Genomic DNA, 22,907 nt, shown 5'->3' with positions numbered 1-22,907 from the left:
GTTATCATCGATAAAAAGACTCCTCTCCTCTGGCGCCGCTCGAAGAGAGGAGGTAGTTTCTCCCGGTGTCCTGGCGACCAATCGCCCCGATAAACCTGGCCATCCACTTCATGGCTGCTTGTGGGACGGAGCTGCGTGTCAATCGCCTGCTGCGTTCACCTACGAACGATCACCAGCCTCGCATTTGACACAGCGCCTCATCGCGTCCTTCGAGACGTGCCTCAAAAGCGCTTCGCGGGACAGACCGCGAAGTCAATTGGACCGTACAATTTTGCGAGTGAAACGCGGCCGTCGTGGGTTGAGTGACCCAATTTATTATTTTTTTTACACACACGCGCACAAGTCACTGCACTTTACAGTGGATCCTGTAAAGTGCTTTTCAGATGTTTCGATGACGTGATAAGGCACAATATCAAATGCAATCACTGCCCTGCTGCACGGTGCTTTGAGGATCAGCGAACTAGCTTCCTGGCTACTGATATGTGAACGACTGAGGGAATGCCTTTGTTCTGCCGCATCGCCCTCAGCTATAACACAGCTACATCAAAGCGCTTACAGAAGATTAATACGACATCCGAATGGTCCTAAGTGCTGCAGTGCAGTTACAAATCACAGGGAGAGACGATGTATGGAATCCTTGAAAGCAAAACAGTGGAATGCTCTGTATATAATCCTATAGATTGAGGCAAAGTGCCAGACAGAAACCTCCTGAAACTCCGTACAGCCATTGACAATGATCTGCGTCTTGCAGCAATGATTTTTTTTTACTTCTTACTGATGCCTTTTTTACCTTTGCCTTTAGGAGGAAAAGAGCTGGAAAGGGTAGAAAACTGGATGAGGCAAATTGGCAAAGGTCCTTTCTCTTTTCTCTCTCCCCACCCCCTTTTCTCAGGTAGTCATGCGTCTGTTAATATGTGAAAAGACTTCCTCTGTCTTTTCACAGGGCTTCCCTCAGAAGCACACACAAACGCTTCATCAATTTTTTTCTGTCAGATACTGATTTAACAGGTAGGAGAGTGGATTAGGAGTGGAGGGCCTCATTTGATAATATTTCCCAACCAGGAATTGTGGCATCACTTGCCTCACCCCCAACGCAGCCCATAATCTTTCCACTTTCTCTGGCCTTCTCACCCCCACAAGCTCCATACAAACCAAGAACTCTGCTCCGCCACAGCACAGGAGGCCATTCGGTCTATCACACCTGTGGTGGCTTGGGGTAAAAGAGGGATTATAACAATCCTTGCATTTGATTCGTTGCCCTCATCATGTTGGGAGGAAGTCTCAAAGTGCTTCACAGGATTTACTAAGTGACTGTGACTACCTATCGCTGTAGACTCTCTCCTGTAAAGCGTGAAAAAAACATGTAAAATAGTGGCAGGTGGTAATCTGTACATCAGGTGCTGGTCTGGCTCAAAACCAAACATAACTACACTGCTGTTTTGTACATAGCCCCAAGCGCTCGATCTTATATTTGGGAATTGGCGATAAGGCAGGAATATTTATTGCTATGTCACTGGTCATGATGTTCTTCCACCTTGGTTCTTGCACAAGGCAAATTGGCCCCAATGACTGATTGCTCGGGAGGCACAAGGTTAAACATCAGATCAGCTTCTGAAACGGACAATGCCAACTTACATTTATATAGCGCCCTTCAGCTCGGATAAATCATCAGAGCACTTCACAGGGATGATGTTGGATGCCAGGCAAAAGGGGGTGGGGATGGGGTGGGGGGTGGGGAGGCAACCGTAGGCGTGATCAAAGAGGCAAGCTTTAAGGTGGGATTCAGTCAGAGAGAGAGAGAGAGAGATGGAGCTGTAGAGCGAGGGAGTTCTAAAGGACAGGAGCAAAGATGCTGAAGCTCAGACTAGGCTTTTTAGTTTGCTTATCAAAGGCAATTGCTGACCATCCAGACATCACTTGCCACTTGCTTAAATCACATCCATCCACTGCGAAGCGACAGCCAATCCTGTGTTCAACACACACACACACACACACACATACACAATGATCCTGGGAATGGTCGTAGAGACACCAGTTTAAAAATCAATGGTGAAAGACATTTCTTCTCATTAACCTTTGCGAATTCCACATCGTGTTCTGGCTTCCCCCTCCCACCCCCACCTCCCTCATCCCGACACCAAATCGCACGTTATATAAAATGTCACAGGTGAATGAATATATTATGCACCGTAAAAAATTGATTCAGGAGCGAGAGACCAGATTTAAAGGGAACGAGTTGGACTGTGGAATAATGGAACAGGGACTGTCTGGAGATGAGGATTTAAATGGTAGTTCTGATCCGGTGGAGGGAGGGAAGGATAAAGCAGCTGTGGGGTAACGTGGAACATGCAGGAAACACCAGAGAGCAGAAAAGATGAGAACAATTACTTCATTTTTTTTGGCATAAAATAATCACAACTGCTGATCAGAGATTGAAAACAGTCATTAAATCCGCAATGTCTCTGAATGGATTCCTTATTAAGGAACCCCGTTGACTCGGTTAGAGAAACACCGCAAACTATAGCCACCCACTGCATCCGCGTTTATATACGGCACCTTTATTGTAGGAAATAAATCCCCGTTTCCCCACCACCCCCCGCCTTGCCACCTCCCCAAGTGAACGAAGGGCCGGGGCAGGTAGGCCATCACGCGCTGGTAGGTCCCAACCCCACCGCCACTGCCCGAAGAGTTTTAACTGTTGTACAACGGCACGACTCGGGAGATGAAGTCTCTGCAAATGGGGCACTTTTTGGGGGAGGGCAAAGCCCGGTAGCACTCGTGGCACGAGCAGACGTGCCCGCACTCCAGGAAGACGCAGGATCGCTCGCTCGCCAGGCAGATGCTGCAGGCGGCGGGCGAGACGTCGGCCTCCTCGCCCTTGCCCAGCTCCCGCATGCGCCGGCTCTTGGCCTCCGCCATCTCCCGGTGCAGCCGCCCGCGCTCCTGCTCGCTCCGGAAGCGCCTGTAGCGCCTGCGGAGGATGAAGAAGGTGGTGGCGCAGGTGACCAGGCCGAACAACAGCGTCAGCGCTTTCCACAGCTTGACCTTGTTCTCCTGCTTGCGAATCAACGACTCAAAGTCCACTCGGCTCAGGTAAAACTGCAGCCCTGGCTTCGGGGGCTGGAGCTTAATGAAGTTATTATCCAACACCAGCTCCCCCACACCGGTCACTAGCTCCCTATCCCTCAGCATCTCCTCCGTCTCCTTGATGCCCTTCGGCCTCTCGCCGCTGATGTAATGGCCGATGATATCCGTGAAGGTCTGGACCGTGGGATGGAACTTCTCGTATACCGTCTCCAAGTCCAGCTCTGTGGCTTCCAAGGGCTTGTTGACCCTCACTGCTATCCCAGCGCTGCCGTTGGGAGGCACCAAGTCGAAGGGTACGGTGTTAGTCCTTTGATGAATGACCTTTTCGCAGTCGTTCCTGTCCCGAAGAAAAACAGGATGAGATCCGCACGGCATCCTCTCGCTCACAGCCAAGCGATGTGGTCACGCCTCCCACTCACAATGGCGGTCGTGTAAATGAATTGTGACATAAACCGGTAGATCGACTTATTCATTCGAATGATAAACACAGCGCCCTATCCCAGCAGACGTCTTGAGAGCCTTTCGCAGGCAGTACCGTCACGTAAGGCATCCTCAAAATGCTGCAGTTGAGCAGACGGAGGAACAATCTGGCTCGCGGATCACGTGTGACGACAGGCGAGTGGGACCCCCAGGTTCTTAAGCGCTCTGGGACGCTATACTGTGCGAGGGGCACTATATAAATGCAAGTTGTTGTTGTTGACTTAGCATCCCGCTATATCTGTGTTCAACAACACCACCACCACCAAATTACACTTGTATTGCGCCCTTCACGTCAGAAAGACGTCCCAGGGCGCTGGACCCAAGCTGGGAATTGGGGTCAGGAGGGGTGGAGGGCATGGGGGTGGGGGGAGGTGGGAGTAGAAAGAGAAAGAAGAAATACCATACCAACACCATGGCCAGGCTGCTCCAATTTTATTGCCAAGATCCCCATGTGTGGGGCGGGGGGAGAAAAAAACGAGACCCGCATCTGACCCCTTCGCTAAATATACCCCCACCCCCGCAAATCACACCCCATCGAGAGCGCTAACTGAAAGGAACCGCCGGCCGAGACTGGGAAACGTAGGCACGTGAACATGAGACATGCTTCAAAGTAAAAGTTGATCAAAATAAACTCCTCTCCCCGGCCAGGCTCTGCACACGTCTCACTTACCAGAGGTGAGTGGTTCGATTCCACACCATTTTATGCTCTTGTAAAACCAGTCGCTGTATCACCCCTTTGCAATTATCCACAAACTGGCTGTCGAGAGTCTCTTTGACGGATTTAACCATACCTGAAACCAACAGGAGCGTCTCGCAATCAGCTCCCAGTCACAATCACTGAGAGCGCAAACTGACCTGCAGTGTTTACGGCACTTCAAAACCCACCGCGAACCGCTTGACAGTAATGAATTTCAAGTGACAAGTCTGTAGGCAAACGCGGCAGTTGTGTAATGCCAGGCACCGACCGCTGGAGAGTGACTGACAAATTAATCTGCAGGATTGTCTGGCAGGACAGTGGGGAGAGCAACTTTCTGTTTTTCAAATGATGTGCCGGGATCGGAGTTTCACCCACAAAACACACCCACTTTACATAATTATCCCTGAAGCGCTTTGAGACGTCTCTCAACGAGGTCTCGAGGGGCGACATCAAACGCAAGAGTCGTGACTAATCGTTAAATTAATAATTAATAATACTAGTAGTGTCGTGTAAACGGTACCTTCCACCACTGCGTACGGAAGGCATTTCCCAGGAGCGTTGAGCAGAATAATCTTGAGTTCCTGGTCTAGTGCGAACTTTGGTGCCTCCTAACAAGAAAAGATATTGTTAAAAGAGCTTAACGTCACCTTGACTGGCGGGACTGTGCCTTCCAGTGTTGCGGAGTTTCTTTCGCTGATGTGTTCATCTCCCGCCCTCAACACCCCCCCCCCCCCCCCACCTAATGCCCCTCCCTCCCTCCTCAGGAGCCCCTCCTCCCTCCTCAGGAGCCCCTCCATCTCTCCTCAGGGGCCCCTTCATCCCTCCTCAGGGGCCCCTCCTCCCTCCTCAAGGGCCCCTCCCTCCCTCCTCAAGAGCCCCTCCTCCCTCCTCAGGAGCCCCTCCTCCCTCCTCAGGAGCCCCTCCTCCCACCTCAGGGGCCCCTCCCTCCTCAGGAGCCCCTCCGCCCTCCTCAGGAGCCCCTCCATCCCTCCTCAGGAGCCCCTCCTCCCTCCTCAGGAGCCCCACCTCTCTCCTCAGGGGCCCCTCCTCCCTCCTCAGGAGCCCCTCCTCCCTCCTCAAGAGCCCCTCTTCCCTCCTCAGGGCCCCTCCCTCCCTCTTCAGGGCCCCTCCCTCCCTCCTCAAGAGCCCCTCCTCAGACGCCCCTCTTCCCTCCTCAGGGGCCCCTGGGAGGCCTCCCTCCCCCCACCCCCCTCCCCGGGAGCCCCTCCCGCCGGCTGACCTGTAGGCCTCGGACGGCGGTCGCTCGCCGGCGGTACAGGGAGTAGCAGAGGGCGGTGAGGGCCGAGCTGGTGGCCAGGAGCAGCCATTGCGCGGCCGAGGCCCTGCCGCCCGCCTCCATCAGCCTCTTCCCCGCCCACTTCCGGTTTCCGGCTTCCGGCCGCGGCCCAGACGACCCCGGAAGTAGCCCGAAAAGTAGCCCCAAAGCGCCCGCTCCCCCAAGGGCCCGGGGGGAAGTAGCCCGGATAGCCCGAAAGTAGCCCGAATTGTCCGAAGAGTAGCCCCAAAATAGCCCAAGAGGACAGGTGGTGTCAGAGCCCCCTCCATAGTCATCATCATCATCAACATCAACACTGCTCCCCCAGCACTTCACTATAATATAAGACAATAAAAATTATAATAATAATAATACGTGCGTTTCACCCACAAATATACGGTCAATTCGCTTGACGGTATGTTCTGTGAAACGCTTGGGAGACGTCGACAAGACGCAAGGATTATTATTATCATTATTATTATTATTATAATCCTTGCTCTTGATACAGCGCCTGTAACACGTCTTCGACACGTCTCAGAGCCCTTCACAGAATGTACTGTAAAGTGCGTCGACTGGTGGGCGTAACCTACTACTGCTACTACTAATAATAATAATCCTGATATTTGGTGTAGAACCTTCTTTGGCCGTGCTTTCGTTCACCCGCCCTTCCCTTCCCTTCCGACACCCCACTCTCCCCGATCCCAGCTCGGGTCCGAAGCACCGACCGTCCAGCACCTTGGGACCTCCTCCCGACGTGAAAGGCGCTTTACACGTGCAAGTTCGTTTTTGTTGATGATGTTATGTCCCAAGTTGAAAAAACACAACATTCGCCGCCTCCCCGCCCTTACGTCCCGAGTTGAAGAAACACACAACACCCTCTCCCTTCCGTCCAGAGTGCAAAATGCACGTAACCTCCTCCATCTTACGTCCCAAGGCAAAAGAACATGCAACAGCCACCACCACTTATATCTCTAGTCAGAAAAACAACCGGCTGTCAAATAAAAATGGTTTGCATGACATTTTCCTCTCCCCTCCCTATACATCAACACATAGGTTTGCGTCTCATTTGCATCCTCAAACAATGGTTGCCAGATTGGGTGTACTTTTGTTGTACAGCTTTGACCTAATTCCAAAATAATTTATATTGAACCTTGCAAAATGGTTCCCCCCTTCCCTTGAATGACCTTTCCTTAACAATTTCAAAAGCACTGACGTCAATTGGCCACTCTGCTACACAGACCAACGCATAACATTGACCTACTTTTGGGGTTGTATTTGGTGGAGGACTTTGGGCTACAAATTTTAATTTTTGTCCTCTTTTTTTGGGGTGTGAATGACACCCACGGAAACCCATCACGGAGCTTAAGAGTATCCAAATCGAATGACGTTCCATGTATCCCACCTGCACATGGAGATACCCGTGGAATGCACACACTCTCATCCCGCTTACCTGATTCCGGAGAGTATTTAGCCTCAGGTTGGCAGGACCCAAGGCTTGGGGTTGGGGACCCCAGAGTGTGTATTGGGGTAACTGCTTGGAGTTTAACCTGTTGGAACTGCACAGCTGTCCATTGAAAGTACTGCCTGTCAAGCCTGCTGCTTATACAGCTTGGACCACCCTACCCATTAAGGCTTGGACTTGCAGGGTTAACAGGAGCTGAAGAAAACTCAGGCCCTGTGACCAGCTAAGTCCTACTGACAACCCAGGCTGGTTGAGCTTTCATTTACAGTGCCCTGGAATATTGCAGACACACCTGGCTATAAAGAACATACAAAAAAAAATCCTTGCCTTCAGCGATACAACACAACGTTACGTGTTTTTTCAGCTCGCAGCAGATCGTCTTTGCAAACAACTTGATGGAAAATTAAAATAAATTTGAATACAAGTGGGGGGAGGGGGCCAATTCAACCCCTCCGTTTACCCAATGGATAGACAAGTTGAAAGACTGAATTTGTTTTCCACTCCAACACCATATCACATGCTCCCAGCTGAAAATGGAAAATGATCTCATTGCGTTTCACTGCTTCCAGTGTGAACATTCACTGCACTAGGTGGCAGCCTCGGCCGTAAACTGATGACAGGTTAATCGAAGAAGACAACTAACTATGAGTTTGCTTTCTTTTTTTAAAAAAAATGCTGACAATTCTCTGGGTTATTGTTATTTAGCTCCAGGAAAAATTTAGCTAAATTTTAGTTGGATTCCCCCCAAAAAACATATAGAAGGGGCAAAGATTTTTGAACGCATGAATATTCTCTACTTCTAAACATGCCAAGTAACAATAATAATAATCTTTGCATTTCATACAGCACCTTATCACATCTTCAAGCCATCGCAAAGCGCTTCACACAATATACTGTAAAGTGAATTGACTGTATATTCTTTGGAGGAAATGCAAGCAAGCAATTACAGGGAACAAAATTCTACCTAATAATAGCAAAATATAAGGTTGTAATTTGGTTTTAAATGCTTAAAAATTCAGTTTTTGGACACCTGTTCTTTTTAAGAACGGGGTGTGGGGGGGAATTGTTGTTTTTCAGGCGAAGAGAAGTTGGAATTTCAGATCTCAGGACTTGTAGCATTGAACGTTCACGTCTGATGGTGCGGAGAATTAGCAAAGCGGTTTATTCCGATATCCAGTTTTCTTTCTTAATCAGCAGGAAATATGATGGCTGGGCATCTCAGACAGAAATGACGGCAATGCTCGTGTGTTATTTCCGAGGTTTATTTTTTATATACCCTCAAGAGTTGTGAAAGAACACCCGAAAAACAGGCAGAAACGGTCTCGATTGCCACACTGCCTGCCCTGCGCGTAAATCAACCGTTGCTCAACCGCCAACTGTAGCGAATATTGCATTTAGTAGAAATATTTTATTGCCCAAACGTATCTACGGTAAACCATATACATTACATACAAGTATATACACGCAGGCTCGTGCTTGCTCGCTTCCGACGGCTTCCTGAAGTTTTCAAAAGGCCACAACAAATTCCAAGTACCGGTTCGACAAATTAAAGACGCAAGGTTGGCTTTTATTTTTGTCCAGTGTTAAAATAAATAATGGGGGGAAGGCGGGTGGTGGGGGTGGGGGAAAGAGGGTCAAGGGGATCGATGCCTGATACGACTTTACGGGCTGGCATTCTCGAGACGGCAAGTTTCCCTTCCCAGAAGTTCCATGTCAGGCTCCACACACAAACACACACAGGATTTACCATTCAGTTGGCAATTTCCTACACTTTCTTTCCCCCCCATCTTCACGTTTTGGGGGGGAGGAGGGGGGGAATCCTCGGGGTTGGCCGAGGAGCAGAAAGGGATTCCCCGTTTTGTGGGGGGATCATTGTCAGTGGTGCCCAAAGACGTAGATGATCACCTCGTACGTTGTCATCATGATGGCAGTGTTTGGAATCTGGCGAATCAACTGGGCTTGTAAACCCCTGTAGAAGGCACTGTAACCTTCCTCCATTGCCACAACCCTCGCGGTTTGCAAGAACGTCTTGTACTTTGTGCCTTCCTCCCGTAATCGCGTCCTTATCACCTCTGAAACACAGGAAAAGAACGAAACTCAGGCTTTTTGCCTCCCCGTCTCTTCCCCGCCCCATCTTTCTCTCTGCTAAAGCAAATAAATTCCACATAGTCCCAGTTTTAATATCGTTGGCTTCAAATTTTAATTTGCCTCTAATTTTGGAAGCAGTTTTTTTTAATATAACAATAATAATCTTGCATTTCATATAGCGCCCTTTCATGTCATTGAGACGTCTTAAAGCACTTCACAGAATATACTGTAAAGTGAATTGACTTGTGTATTTTGTAGGCGAAACGCAGCAGCCAATTGGGCACAGCTGCGTTCCCACAAACAGTCGTAGATTGAGTGACCGGATTATAAAAGTGAAAACATTGCAACTCAGCAAAAGTACCAAACCCCTGTCCTTGGCACCAAACAGAGGGACTTATCACTGAAATCCCCATTCACGCAGCGTAAACTGCCAAACATTTGCTTGTTTTTGTGTTCAATGATTGGTGGAAGCCAAGTCACCAATTCTCCCTCCCCTTTTAGATGTGGATAAAGTCTACGTTTGGCTGTGGAACAGGACTCGAGAGGGATTTCGTTCGGACTTGGGGACAATTTCACAAAACGCTTTTGTTCAATTCGATTTTAAAGAGCCCTGCGCTGGCCAGCACACACTTACACCAGAGGCAGGGAGTTTATTGTATTTGGTCACTCGGTCCGCGACTGTTTGTGTGGGACGCTGCTGTGTGCAATTGGCTGCTGCATTTCTCCCACACAATGCAGCCAATTCACTTTACAGTATATTCCGTGAAGCGCTTTGAGACGTCTCGACGACGCGATAAGGCGCTGTATCAAATGCAACGGTTATTATTATTGTTGTTGTTATTATTTTGAATGGTTATGGATGTTTTATAGTTTGGTGTTGCAGGCTGGGCTCCCACTCCGAACGTTGTAGGTTTCAAACGGTGCAATTTGCACCCTATTTTTTTTTAAAAAAAACCCAACCACCGAGTGGAAAACCAAACGTAGCGCAGTGTTTGTCTGCCGTTAAAAAAAAAAAAACACATGCGTGCGCACACAGACCCGAGGACACTCACCGTGGGGGTAAGCAGCACAAGATGCACAAGTCTTTGAAAAGCCAGCAGCGAGCATCAGTCCTAGAAAGTCTGAGGCCGTTTTATCCGTCTCTCGCGAGTTGAACCTCGATTTCTCCAAGTGTTTCTTTATGGCTTCGTACGTGACAAAATGAATCATAGTCTCAGAGATCCCAGCGTAGGAGGCTGTCAAGCCCCTGTAAAAGCCCTTGAAACCTTCGGCTCGATAAACGTGCTTTGCGCACTGGAAAGCGTTCATCACCTTCTCGCTCCGTTTTCTGGAAATAAGAGACGGCAAAAACCACCGGTTAGAATAAGGCGAGGACTTAGAATGAAGAGGGACTCGGCTGTTGGTCTACCGGGTCAACTCCCTTTTGCGATGGGAGTCGCTGTGGATCCAGTCTGCCTGGACTTAGCCGGATGTGAACCAAAGGTCTCTTCTTCCGCTCACTCACACCCCTCCCCTTCCCCCACCGGTAGTTCAAAAAGTGGAGTTTCCCCATCTCAGATATATATCAATAATAACAACAATAACGCTTCTATTTGATACAGCGCTTTATCACGTCATTGAGACGTCTCAAAGGGCTTCACAGAATATACTGTAAATTGGGAATCGACCGCATATTTTGTGGGGGAATCGCCCGAGGAGCAACTGGAAGCACTTGAAGAGGTTGGTGGCTTCGGGCGCAGTGCACGGGAAGCGACATCGGCGCTGACCGACATTCCCGGGAGTGCTGATCGGCATTCTTAGATCCTCCGTTTAAAAAAAAACGAGGTCTGATTTTATGGGCCCCCCAGTCCATTGCGTTATAACTGTCTGATTGTATGGCCTTACCTGCTCTCCAGCTGCATTCTGGTTTTGACCAGCCAGATAGGGTTCATCAATGTGTTTGTGATGAAGCCTAGAATAAATAAAAAAAGAATAAGTTAGGTTTCTTTCCATTCCACCAATTCTGATACAGTTAAGCAGCTTGATGTCTTGATGGGGGTTGGAGAGGTAGGGTGGGTAGCAGGGTGGGGGGGGGGGCTGGGGTTGATCTGGAAGGATGAGCCAAAGGGCCTTCTTCATCCAAACCAATCTTTTGACTACCATCAAATCTCAATGGGGTGCAATTCTCAGAGTGCTGTGACCGTAAAACAGCTTAAAATCTTTACAACAAGAGTTACAATCCACCACGTTAGTGCCAGCAACATCGCTATGGTTGTCTACGGTTATGAATGTTAACCAAAATAATTTTTTTTTAAATCGCATAACACAAATATATTTTTTGTTGCACGAGGGGTCACAGCGTAAATGCCAATCGTTGTTGTTGATCTCCCCAAAGATTCCAGGTGTTGGAAGTGGAGAAGATTCGATCGAAAAGCAAATAAAATATTTGGGAGCATCAAGGAATTTGAAAAGAGATATATGTCTATCTACTCTTAAGTAAGTTCTACTACAAACAATGAAAAGGTACAATTGGTAAACGAAAACGCCTGGGCACGTACTTGCAAATCCAGCAGAACACATGTGGACTAAATTAGAGTGTGGCACGAAGACCGTGTTGCAATGCTCCTTGGCTTTGGAGTAGGCTGCAAAGTAGATTGCCCTGCGGGTACACAAAGGGAAATAGAAACGTGAAATGTCCACTCGTCACAAGCTGAGCAAAAAGGTGGCCACCACCTGCAGGTATTTACGGTTCAGAAGCAGACTAAAATGAAACTCCCTCGCCCCTTTAAACAAAAATAAAGATCACGGGATTCTTAGCATCAACCGGCAGCACAAGCAGTGGGGGAGCTTGGATTAATGACGGCTATAAAGGACAGCACTTCTGATAAGTCACATAGTGAAACCTTTGATTAAGGTTGTTATAAAAGGAGGTGCCTAGGCCAGCAACAGCAAGGGGGTAGGTATGTTCCACACCATGTTCAAAAAGGACAGATGTGAATATAAAACGTGGAAAGAACCAGTTGGTGGTGGTGACCAAATGCATCTGACACGTTCAAGTGTTTGATCCCTGATCGACTGCAATTCCTTTCAGTGAAGTCAAAGGCGGGTATAGGCCAAATGCAACCAGGCAAACATGTATGCCCCCGGCAGATAAAGCAAAGAATGGGACACGGTGAGTCACGCCCAATATTCTGGCTCCCAGGCAGCAACGTTCAATGCGTTTCACCCCCACTGAACACCACAAGCAATTTACCTGGATGGAGCAACCCCAATTAGGTTGGGTCCCAGACCTCTGAAAAGCGACCTTGGCCCCTCTTTTTCCAGGATCATTCTACAAAAAAAAAGTCAGGAGAGAAAAAAAACATTAGAAACTTCGGCAAAGTAAAAAGGGAGGTCACCAGGTCAATTCGCACAGCGGGTACAACCCTTTAGAGGTCGAAGATGAAGCAACCCAGTAAATATCCTAAGAGATCGGGTTCTCCTACGTTGTGCTATTAATCAGTAGGAGCCGATGGCATTCTGGTTTGTACAAATGCCACGGAATCAGATGGGATCGTATCTCGTCCCTTAAAACGCGTACTTCTTTGACTGCGCTTTCAATCATCTTTCCCCTCCCTACCCCTGGCTCAGGTGCACATCCAACGCTTTGGGACGTCTTTGCATTCCCCTCCAAAAAACATGCGTTTAAAAATCACCCGGGAATTTTTGGGACGCCCAATCTGTTTCACTCCCTCAAGTCCCCCCAAGTTACGTGAGCCAAATGGTGCATTTCCTCCACACTGGGGCTCCTAATCTTTGAAGCTTTAGAAAAAATTCCAACTTAAACAGCTATTCTTCTCTTGCAAACATTCACTCGCTTGAACGATAACATTGTCTAAATGAGTTGTGCTGGTAAACAAGTACGTTTTCCTTCTTTTCTTAAATTTAAAAGAAAACTCAACAAAGAGATTTAGATGGGAGCTTGAAAAAAAGGAATGTCGAAGGGTATTCTAGAGAGCAAGCAGGAGAGAGAGGGAGAAAGAAAGAGGAGAAATTAAATTAGTTGACTCGTGTGGAGAAAAACACCAGACTTGATGAAAAAAGGCCCATTCTCGCTTTAACGTTCTACGCGGGGGGTAGGGGGGGGAGGGAATAGGAAAAATACTTTGCACTACCATAAAACAAAGTTTTAGTGCTTTGAGACATCTTCCTGATGTGAAAGCCGCTATATAAATGTAAATGATCCCGAGCTGCCAAGACCCAGTGGACAGCTCAACCTCAAAATTCCAATTGCTACATTAATGTTTTATTTTAATATTAGAAATCAGGCAACCACAACATGCCAAACGGGCACTGGTTTAAGACCAATGGTTTAAGAGTAGAACCTCAACCAGAGGCGAAGAGGGGCAGTGCTTTTTCTGCCTTATAGATCGTGCCCAAGGATTCCAGTTGGCAGGCACTAAATTGCTGAACACAGGGCTATTCAATGCTTTTCTTCTCCATTCTCAGCCGCAGCAAGTGCTGAGATTGTAAAATGGTAGGATTAGAAGCAGCTTAACTCAGTTCAGATCCAGGCAAATCTCCTGCTCTGCACAGCTCAGTAACACGGCAGAGTGTATTCACCCATTGAGGCCCCTAAATGCAACAACGACAGCTTACATTCGCAACTTTCCATGGTGTTATTTACCAGATTGCCCAACCTGGCACATAATTCAGAGAAGGTGAACGAGAGAGAGAAAGAGAGGACTCAGAGAGGGAGAATTACGTTAAACGTCTCAAAGAGCCTCACAGGTCATTTGTGTCAAGTGTAACTATGTGTGGGCACACGCACAACAACTTGCATTTATATCGCGCCTTTCACACGGAGTACCATCCTGGAGCACTTAAACACACACACACACACACACAGAGCAGTCAATTTGCCCTTGTCCTGGGCAATTTAACTGGAGGATTATTGTCCAGGACTCCAGGACAATCTCCCCTTTCTTGTCAAATCATGCCATGATTCTTAATGTCCTCTGCAGCCAGAAGTTCTCTTTACTGTGTCTCCCTGTGCCAGTCTCCAGCTGTCGGAGCAGCATTTTGGGGGTGATCACACGGTCTGATCTGACTGGGGGAACCTCCCTCTACCGTTGCACCAATTGGAAACTGCGTCATATGGGAAACAAAATATTGCGCGCCTGTCCTGTCATTTTCAGCCCAGTCAACAAGTCGCAAATAACCTGTTGGGCTATAAATACAGCAGAGATTTCGTGACCCTGCAGCCCGTGACAGCAACCTCGACTCTGCACGTCTACAACCAGACATTTTCCAAAGTGAAGGGGTTGGGGGGGGGGGGGAGAGAGGCGTAGATCAGCAAGATCAGGATGTGAAAAACTAGCTGATGAGGTTGTCCCTGGGCTGGGAACACTGCAGCCCTCACATCCCGATTCCAGCTAGCACAGCACAAGCCAGAGATCAACCCTTGGTCTATGCAGTTCAGTCTCCGTAAAGTGCCTTTACCTGACAAGCTATAAGTGGGATCCCATTATTACTGCAGTTATCTGTAGCTGACTATGAAACAGAAAATTTCCTGGCAATGCTTGCTCTTAAGGGTGCAAATCCTTGACCTTCCAGCGCCTTGGGACGTCCTCCTGACGTGAGAGGCGCTTTACAAATGTAATGCGTTGTTATTATTGATAATGAGGGAAAATAAAATGGGGATGAGTGGGTGAGGGTGGAGAGAGAGAAGACACAACAAAGAATTGCAAGACGAGACGAGTCAATTCACATTATATCAGCCAGATATGGAAATTAAAACCCCAGGCTGCTTTTCAGTTCTACCTGAAACATTTAGCGCCTCAAGAGTTTCAAAAGAACTTGTACCGCAACAGGGTGTGAGTCAAGAAGCACACTGTACGCCCAATGTGTATTCATATCTAGAAGAGCTTATCTGATTGCCAATTCCAAGCAAGGTTGCTGTGGGCGACCAGGAGCTTTGCAGTCGCCACTGAAGCCTTTTCATAGACCAACATCGGCGCTTCTGTTGCTGCTCCATCCCCAGTAGTTATAGCAAGTTTAAAGTCCCCACCCCCACCACACACACACACACACACACAACACGCGATTAGAATAGTTTTATTTTCCTGACGTGCTTCACCATCATCAGATAAAGCTGGGTGGGAAGTTCCTTCCTTTTCGCTGCCTCAAACCAGACATCAAAACCCATTTGGGAAGAGAACGCGGACGGTCACAGTGTCCTGGCCAACGATCCCGCAGGGAGGTCCGCGAGACCTCGCTGGGTCCACCAAGTCACTACGCCCGACAAGAGACTACTTTGATAAGATACTTTGAGACTACGCTTTGATAAGGTGCAAGAAAAATGGCATGTTCTCTCCAATGGTTTTTTACTGAAATTACAAGGCAAAAAAAACACACACACACACAAACAAACAAACAAACAGCTGACGTACTTTAGAACCTGGAAAAGTCCTGGTGCGACCCGCGTGGGACGAACAACACCCGGTCCATTGATTGTGTTGAGGTTGACCTGTGGAATGTAGACTTGACGGAGCGTCAGACCAGAAGACTGGAGTCTGGTCTTGATCACTTCCAATGGGCACGTGACAATGGCTCCCACTGTCCCTCCACACCTGTGGGTAAAGCAGAGAACCCGAGTCAAGATACGCACTGGAACACAGGAGATGTTACAGCCCCCGGAAACGATTCTCCTACATACAATTCAGTTACAAGACGTGGTATCATCAGTGCACTTTTTTTTAAAAAAAAGAGAGATCGAGCCACACTGATATTACCCAATCCCTCACAGTTCAGCCCTCTTAAAATCTACAGATCTCAGATCTTGCCAGCCTCAGACATGTTCCGAAAGGCTGTGTGAAAAGCAGCTCCGACATTGGAGAAAAGCAAGGTTTTCTTCCATCTTCCTGATTAACTGTTCGTTCACCTTGGTGCTATCTGGAGGATGGACTCGGCTTTGAGCACCCTGATCGCTTCATTTACTTACAAACCGTTCCTAAAGTTACAAATGCGTGCACGCACAGATACCATTAAAAAACAAATCGTGGCATTTATCTTTACCTTCACGGGAGGCAGCTTTCACTGAATAAATTTAGCGCAATCGCAATATGGCACAAGTCTTTACTAAAAAAAATAGGGGTTGATCTACAGCAATTAATGGCTCGGTCAAAATGGTGCTCAAAAAGCAGTCAAGTTAACTAATCAGTGAACCAGATTGTTTTAAAAAACACACACACACGCAAAGCAAATAAGCAATACCACCAATGAACTACAAGTCCCAGATGTTTGAAGGAAGCTGCAGTCTGGTGTAGGCTTCGGTACAGAAGGCCCTGCACCATAAATAGCCACAGACATGCAGTCAATTCCCCATCTTGATTTCTGTTCAGAGAAATGTCATTTCCTAGTCCTCTTACAACAATAAACCTCCTCACGCACACGCACGCACAAGGTCAAACATACACACGGGTTACAAAACAACCAACGTTGTGGGGGGGCGATGGGGGGAGGGGGAATATGAGCAGCGACACACCGCCCCAAATAAAGACTCCAATCACGGAAATCATAAATGGGAATAAAGTCTCGAACCCTTTACCCTTACAATACAGGGTCGTATGTTGAGCAGGGGAATGATTTTTTTTTGAGGGGGGTGGGGGGGGGGGGAGGGCGAGAGAGAAACGGAGAGAAGTGACTAAAGACGGTGTTAAAGAGATAGGGTTTTAGGTGGGTAGAGAAGGGGGCAAGGCAGAGGGGTAGAGGTAGAAAGTTCCAATAGTTGATGGGTCTCGCCCTTTGAAATAATGTAAATGCGACAATAAATACAAGGACTATTTGTTACAATCATTGCATAATACACAGAGCTAACTGTTGGGTTAGCTGGAGCAGTTATCTGGTTAACTGGAGCAGATTTTTTTACGAATGAAATGTGTACTCGCACGTTTGTGTAAGATATTAGGGCAGAGAGGATACAGCACAACCACTTGAGGCATCGCGGTGTGGTATTGGTGCCAGCAATGTAGAGAGTGGAACCCCATTGTTTCTCGCCCAACATTCATAGTTTGGAAAAGCCAATATTCCTTGAAGCATCAAACAAAAACTGCCCGCAGGGTTGCTCGGTGGCAGGACGTACCACGGGGCGTAAACCAATTAAAAAGAAACAAGCGAAATCTGGGATATACAAAATGAATCAAAATAAGATCATTTGGGGAATACAAAGCGCTGTGAAAGCTATAAACTGCTCAAGCCAATGCCAAGTTGGGGTTCTGTGGCTGTCCTTGGCACATCTCTGAACAGAAAAGCAGTTCAGCTTATAAAAATACCAAGATGATTACAACGCTTTCCTGCAACAATGAGCTGGGAGATATACTGAATGCACAGACACGCAACTGACAAAAAAAATTGGTCAGACTGTGCAAGTGTCAGTGCTAATCTTATCAACATTTATGGCTGATTTAACAGCACAACATAACACAACAAATATTATGAAAACCCAATACAATCTGGTTGCTGCGGAAGCCAATTTTGCTTTTCTCTTAACTTGTAAAGCAATAAATATTAGAACAAAACTTCCCTATTCAATGTCTGCATTTAGCCGTGGGGTTTTTATCTGAAGCCTTAATGTTGAACTCCATTCGGTAAAATAAAAGGGAAGAATGGTGTCATTGAATGGAACAAAAACTTCCCTCAAATTGCTTCAGCGGAAACATAACCCCTAACACACAGTAGGAAGTGGGGGGAACCAGGCAGCTCTGTACCCAGGTGTAGAAGCACTAGGCAGCTGCAAGCAGAAATAATTTGCATGTTGACAGCTCTGTAGCTTGGCAAAAATTCTAGGAGAGGGTCTTTTTTTAAAAAAAACCCAGAGATCTGTTACGATCAGGAAGGCATTGCACTGCCCGAAAGGGTGATGGAAGCAGATTCCACAGTAGCTTTCAAAAGGGAATTGGATAGGTATTTGTAAAGGAAAAATTTGCGTGGCTACGGGGTAAGAGCGGGGAAGTGGAACTAGTAGGATAGCTCTTTCAAAGCCCCGGCACGGGTACGATGGGCCAATTGGTCTCCTTCTGTGCTGTAAGGTTCTCGGAGAGCAATTAGAGTAGTGACGGTCTTTGTAGGCAAATGGCAGAGCAATGCCTGACTAACAGCCATAAGGTGAATGCCCGATTTATCTGGAGGATTGTTGGCCGGGACACCAGGAGAAACTCCTTTCCCTTTTCGAATAGCGTCATTGGATCTTTTAATGTCCACATGTCAGGCACACAGAACTGAGTAGTAAAGAAGCATCACCCTTGACAGTACCCAGGACTGCACTAGGGCCACATTAAGCTCAAGTCCTGATAAGTGACTTGAACTTTCTGTTCTGTGCCCACTATCACAGGGTGATGGGGGTCAAACCAAACAGCGTTACTTATGCTTATGATGTTAATTTCATTTCCTTAAAATGAACACGTTAGCGTGAGAACTGAAGGGGAAGAAAAAAAAAACTTGAGCGTTTTTCTGCTGCAGGGGGAAAAAAAGACATGAGGGGTAGAGGGTAATGAGTGTATGGTTGGGGTACGGGTGCTAAAATGCCGTCCTTTGGGTGAGACGTTACACCCAGGTCCGGTCTAAGTGTTCAGGTGGACGTTAAAGATCTCACTGTGTTTCTTCCTAACCAACCTGTCAAATGCACAGTCACTACACTTCACAGTAAAAGTTCTCGAGATGCTTTGACGGCGATGTAATAAGGCACTACCTACATCGAATGCACTACTGTATTACATTCATTATCATTATCAATTATTATTAATAATTTATTTCCCAGATAAGCTCCACCCCAACTCGTATTCGGAACAGACCTGAGATGATTTAGCCAAGCAAAACAGTTGCTATCCTTTACCCCCGCTCCCACCCCCAAAAATACAAAGATCCCTAACTCCACAGCTTCACCACCTCCAGAAATATTCCTTTTTATTTTGAAAAGAAGGCACCTGGCTGTAATTTTCTCCCAAAACATAAGCCATCCTTTTATCTTAAAAAAAATAGCAGCGTTCAAACACGGAGTCCATAATTTCTGTCAAGCTCTTGAAGCCATTGATTTGAGGCGATTCTGTCTCAAACTGAAGTTTTAGACTATTCCCACATTCCATCACAATATATTCCCACACGTCAAACATTAAAGCAAGAGGGATGTCGCTGTGGGGACGCAGTGCAGTACAAACTGCTCGAATGCAACAACAAAAGCTCAAACATTGGGGGAATGTATAAGGAGGAATGTAGCTTTACAGCTGAGAAGTCAAATAACCGGTGAAGCGAAGCCATCGAGAAGCCGTCATGTCCTGTGCACAGCACATGACAGTCTCAGACTCGGATAGACTTCAGGCACACGTTCAAAATTGCGAGGAATCCTTCACAATGTGGTTCACTTGGGAGTTGCATCATTCTAAAGGTCCCAGACCCTCGGTATTAAGATGAACTCAGGCCACATGTGGGGGAGGGAGCGGAGTAGGAGGGGAAAGGGAATGGGTCAGAAAGGGGGGGGGGAAGGGAATGGGTCAGAAAGAGAGGGGGGAAGGGAATGAGTCAGAGAGAGAGGGGGGAAGGGAATGAGTCAGAAAGAGAGGGGGGGGATAGGGCAGAAAGAGAGGGGGGATGGGGCAGAAAGAAAGGGGGGGATGGGGCAGAAAGAAAGGGGGGGATGGGGCAGAAAGAGAGGGGGGGATAGGGCAGAAAGAGAGGGGGGGGATAGGGCAGAAAGAGAGGGGGGGGATGGGGCAGAAAGAGAGGGGGATAGGGCAGAAAGAGAGGGGGGATAGGGCAGAAAGAGAGGGGGGGATGGGGCAGAAAGAGAGGGGAGGGATGGGCAGAAAGAGAGGGGGGGGTGGGGCAGAAAGAAAGGGGGGGGGTGGGGCAGAAAGAAAGGGGGGATGGGGCAGAAAGAGAGGGGGGGGATGGGGCAGAAAGAGAGGGGGGGTGGGGCAGAAAGAAAGGGGGGGATGGGGCAGAAAGAGAGGGGGGGATGGGGCAGAAAGAGAGGGGGGATGGGGCAGAAAGAGGGGGGGGAGGAATTGAACACTTTGAGTCAGATTAATTCACAAAACTCAAAGCCCTCGAAAAAGGGGGGGGTGGGGGTGGGGGGAGAGGGGGGGGTGGGGTGTGAATGGGGGAGGGGGAGGGGGGGGGAGAAAGGAGGACATTGAAAACGATTGTGACCCAATTTGGCAACAGACTGAACCCCTGTCGTCGACACAAGTGTCGTTATAAGATGATTTTAAAGGCAGAAGTCGCCAACGTCTCAACAATTTCACAAACACAGTCTAGGGTTGTTGTGGGGGGGGGTTGGGGGGGAGAGGGAGGGAGAGAGAGAGGGAGGGAGGGAGGGAATGAGGGAAGGAAATAAAACTTAAAAGATTACATTTCCGGGAACCTTTTTTTTTAACAGTGAAAGAGGGAGAGAGAGAGAGAGAGAAAAACTTTCCTCTGACACGTCTTATGACCAACTCTTCCCCCCACCCTCACACCCCCACCCTCTCATCACACACCACACACACATACACACACACAACCCGGGGACTACACCATAAAAACTATAAGAAAAGACACCAAACGTGAAACAAAATCTTTTTTCTATTATATAATTTTTTAAAAAAAATTTTATATATATAAAAATATCTTTACACAAGGCAATTTTTTTAAAAAAAACAAAACGAAACGGAAAGTCACCCTGAACAGAGATGGGGAGGGAAAGGGGAGGCCAAATTCATCATCCCCCCCCCCCCACTCCCCCACTTCCCCCCCCCCTCCCCCACCCTCGAGAAAGAGGGCCTCGTGGGCCGCCAGGATCAGATTGATTTGAAAGAGAGGAAGGAGAAAGAAAGAAAGAAAAAGTATTTTTAAATTCATTCAAATTATATTGGGGGGAGAGGGAGAGGGTGGAGAGGGGGGTTGGGGGGGGGGAGAGGAAGAAATGGGTGGATGGGATGTGTGGGGGGAAGGGGATGGGGTGGGGGGGGAGAGAGTGAATGAGGAGAGAAATGGATACAATTTGAGAAATGGATACATTGAGGGGTAGACACGAGAGAGAGAGAGAGAGAGAAATGGATACACACAATAAAATAAATGGATACAGTAGAATAAATGGATACGATAGAGAAAGGGGATACAATGAAACAAATGGATAACACTGAAACAAATGGATGACAATGAAACAAAATAGATAACAATAAAACAAATGGATACAATGACTCACCCGCCGGCAAAGAGGTGCAACAATGTATCGCTCTGCGACATCCTCACTCAGGCTGACATACTGCTGTGTGTGAGGGGGTGGGGGGGTGTGTGTAGGTGTGTGGGGTGGGGGGGGGGGAGTGTGTGTGGGTGTGGGGTGTGGGGGTGGGGGGGGTGTGTGTGGGTGTGTGGGGTGGGGGGGAGTGTGTGTGGGGTGGGGGGGGGAGTGTGTGGGGTGTGTGGGTGGGGGGGGAGATGGTTTATTAGAGGTGCTCTCCCCTGGACTGGCACTCACTCACTGACTGACTGTCTCCCCCGCACTCAGTCACAGTCAAGTCACCACTTCTTCTCCCCCCCCCTTCCCCCCACCCCCCACACACACACACACCCCCCCACACACACACCCCCCACCCACACGCCAGGCAGTCCTGCCCGTCTGTTGCACGGCAGTGGCTGACGTTGAGGGGAGGGGTGGGGGCTGGTACCTGCGTCACTGGAGGGGGGCGTGAGACACCACGTGTTTTTCTCTCTCTCTATATATATAGATTTATATATTTTTTTTAAAAAAAAGCAGATCTTTGCCAAACTGAAATGTCAGACTGGAATATCCTGGCGCTGAGCCCCACCAGAGCACTCACACACTCACTCACTCTCTCACACACACTCACTCACTCACACACACTCACTCACCCTCTCACACACACTCACTCACTCACTCTCACACACACACACACACTCACCCTCTCACACACACTCACTCACTCACTCTCACACACACACACACTCACCCTCTCACACACACTCACTCACTCACTCTCACACACACACACACACTCACCCTCTCACACACACTCACTCACTCACTCTCACACACACACACTCACTCACCCTCTCACACACACTCACTCACCCTCTCACACACACTCACTCACTCACACTCACTCACTCTCTCACTCACTCACTCACTCACCCTCTCACACTCACTCACACTCACCCTCTCACACACACTCACTTACTCACCCTCTCACACACACTCACTTACTCACCCTCTCACACACACTCACACACATTCACTCACTCACCCTCTCACACACACTCACTCACACTCACCCTCTCACACACACTCACTTACCCTCTCACACACACTCACTCACTCACACACACTCACTCACATACACACTCAGACACTCACTCACATACACTCACTCACACACACTCACTCTCACACACACTCACTCACTCACACACATTCACTCACTCAAACTCTCACACACACATTCACCCACTCACACACATACTCACTCACACATACACTCACACACCCTCACACACACTAACCCACTCACACACACACACACACACACACTCACTCACACACCCTCTCACACACACCCTCACACGCACATACACACTCACATACACACTCAGACACACACACACACACCCACTCGTTTAGAAGGTTGAGGTTTCTGATCTGATCGAAGATTTTTTTTAGAACGATAAAGGGTTTCGCCCACAAAACACACAGTCAAACTCACTCAACAATACATCCCACGGAGCGCTTTTGAGACGTCTCGAAGCCGTGTAATTGCGCTATATCAAATGCAAGGATTATTACGATTATGATTAGAGTTATTACT

At 48.0% G+C, this 22,907-nt stretch overlaps 2 protein-coding genes across 2 annotated transcripts; both read right to left on the bottom strand.

Annotated features, from left to right (window-relative positions):
- Positions 1–2,373: 2,373 nt before the first annotated feature.
- On the bottom strand, positions 2,374–5,639 carry mul1b (mitochondrial E3 ubiquitin protein ligase 1b). Its single transcript, XM_007902064.2, has 4 exons — positions 5,505–5,639; positions 4,785–4,872; positions 4,238–4,358; positions 2,374–3,424 (listed from the first exon to the last, which is right to left on the bottom strand). The coding sequence occupies exons 1-4, from the start codon at positions 5,622–5,624 to the stop codon at positions 2,692–2,694; spliced, it is 1,062 nt and encodes a 353-aa protein (XP_007900255.1). The 5' UTR covers positions 5,625–5,639; the 3' UTR covers positions 2,374–2,691.
- A 2,609-nt stretch (positions 5,640–8,248) lies between these two features.
- Positions 8,249–21,366, bottom strand: slc25a33 (solute carrier family 25 member 33). The gene is made up of 7 exons (XM_042343693.1): positions 21,290–21,366; positions 15,501–15,680; positions 12,323–12,400; positions 11,628–11,728; positions 10,975–11,041; positions 10,143–10,417; positions 8,249–9,074 (listed from the first exon to the last, which is right to left on the bottom strand). The coding sequence occupies exons 1-7, from the start codon at positions 21,328–21,330 to the stop codon at positions 8,878–8,880; spliced, it is 939 nt and encodes a 312-aa protein (XP_042199627.1). The 5' UTR covers positions 21,331–21,366; the 3' UTR covers positions 8,249–8,877.
- Between the last annotated feature and the right edge of the window lie 1,541 nt (positions 21,367–22,907).

Source organism: Callorhinchus milii, unplaced genomic scaffold, assembly GCF_018977255.1.
Source record: "Callorhinchus milii isolate IMCB2004 unplaced genomic scaffold, IMCB_Cmil_1.0 Scaffold24, whole genome shotgun sequence".
Lineage (NCBI taxonomy): Eukaryota > Metazoa > Chordata > Chondrichthyes > Chimaeriformes > Callorhinchidae > Callorhinchus > Callorhinchus milii.
Note: the sequence above shows the minus strand (reverse complement) of the source record. Positions and strands in the feature narration are given on the sequence as shown.

Coding starts and splice junctions, on each gene's coding strand:
- slc25a33 (XM_042343693.1), bottom strand. CDS start 21,330: ATGTCGCAGAGCGATACATTGTTGCACCTCTTTGCCGGCGG. Junction 15,681..21,289: donor TTGCACCTCTTTGCCGGCGG/GTGAGTCATTGT, acceptor CTTTACCCACAG/GTGTGGAGGGACAGTGGGAG. Junction 11,729..12,322: donor ATTGGGGTTGCTCCATCCAG/GTAAATTGCTTG, acceptor GTGTACCCGCAG/GGCAATCTACTTTGCAGCCT.
- mul1b (XM_007902064.2), bottom strand. CDS start 5,624: ATGGAGGCGGGCGGCAGGGCCTCGGCCGCGCAATGGCTGCTCCTGGCC. Junction 4,873..5,504: donor CCGCCGTCCGAGGCCTACAG/GTCAGCCGGCGG, acceptor TTTTCTTGTTAG/GAGGCACCAAAGTTCGCACT. Junction 4,359..4,784: donor TCCGTACGCAGTGGTGGAAG/GTACCGTTTACA, acceptor TGTTGGTTTCAG/GTATGGTTAAATCCGTCAAA.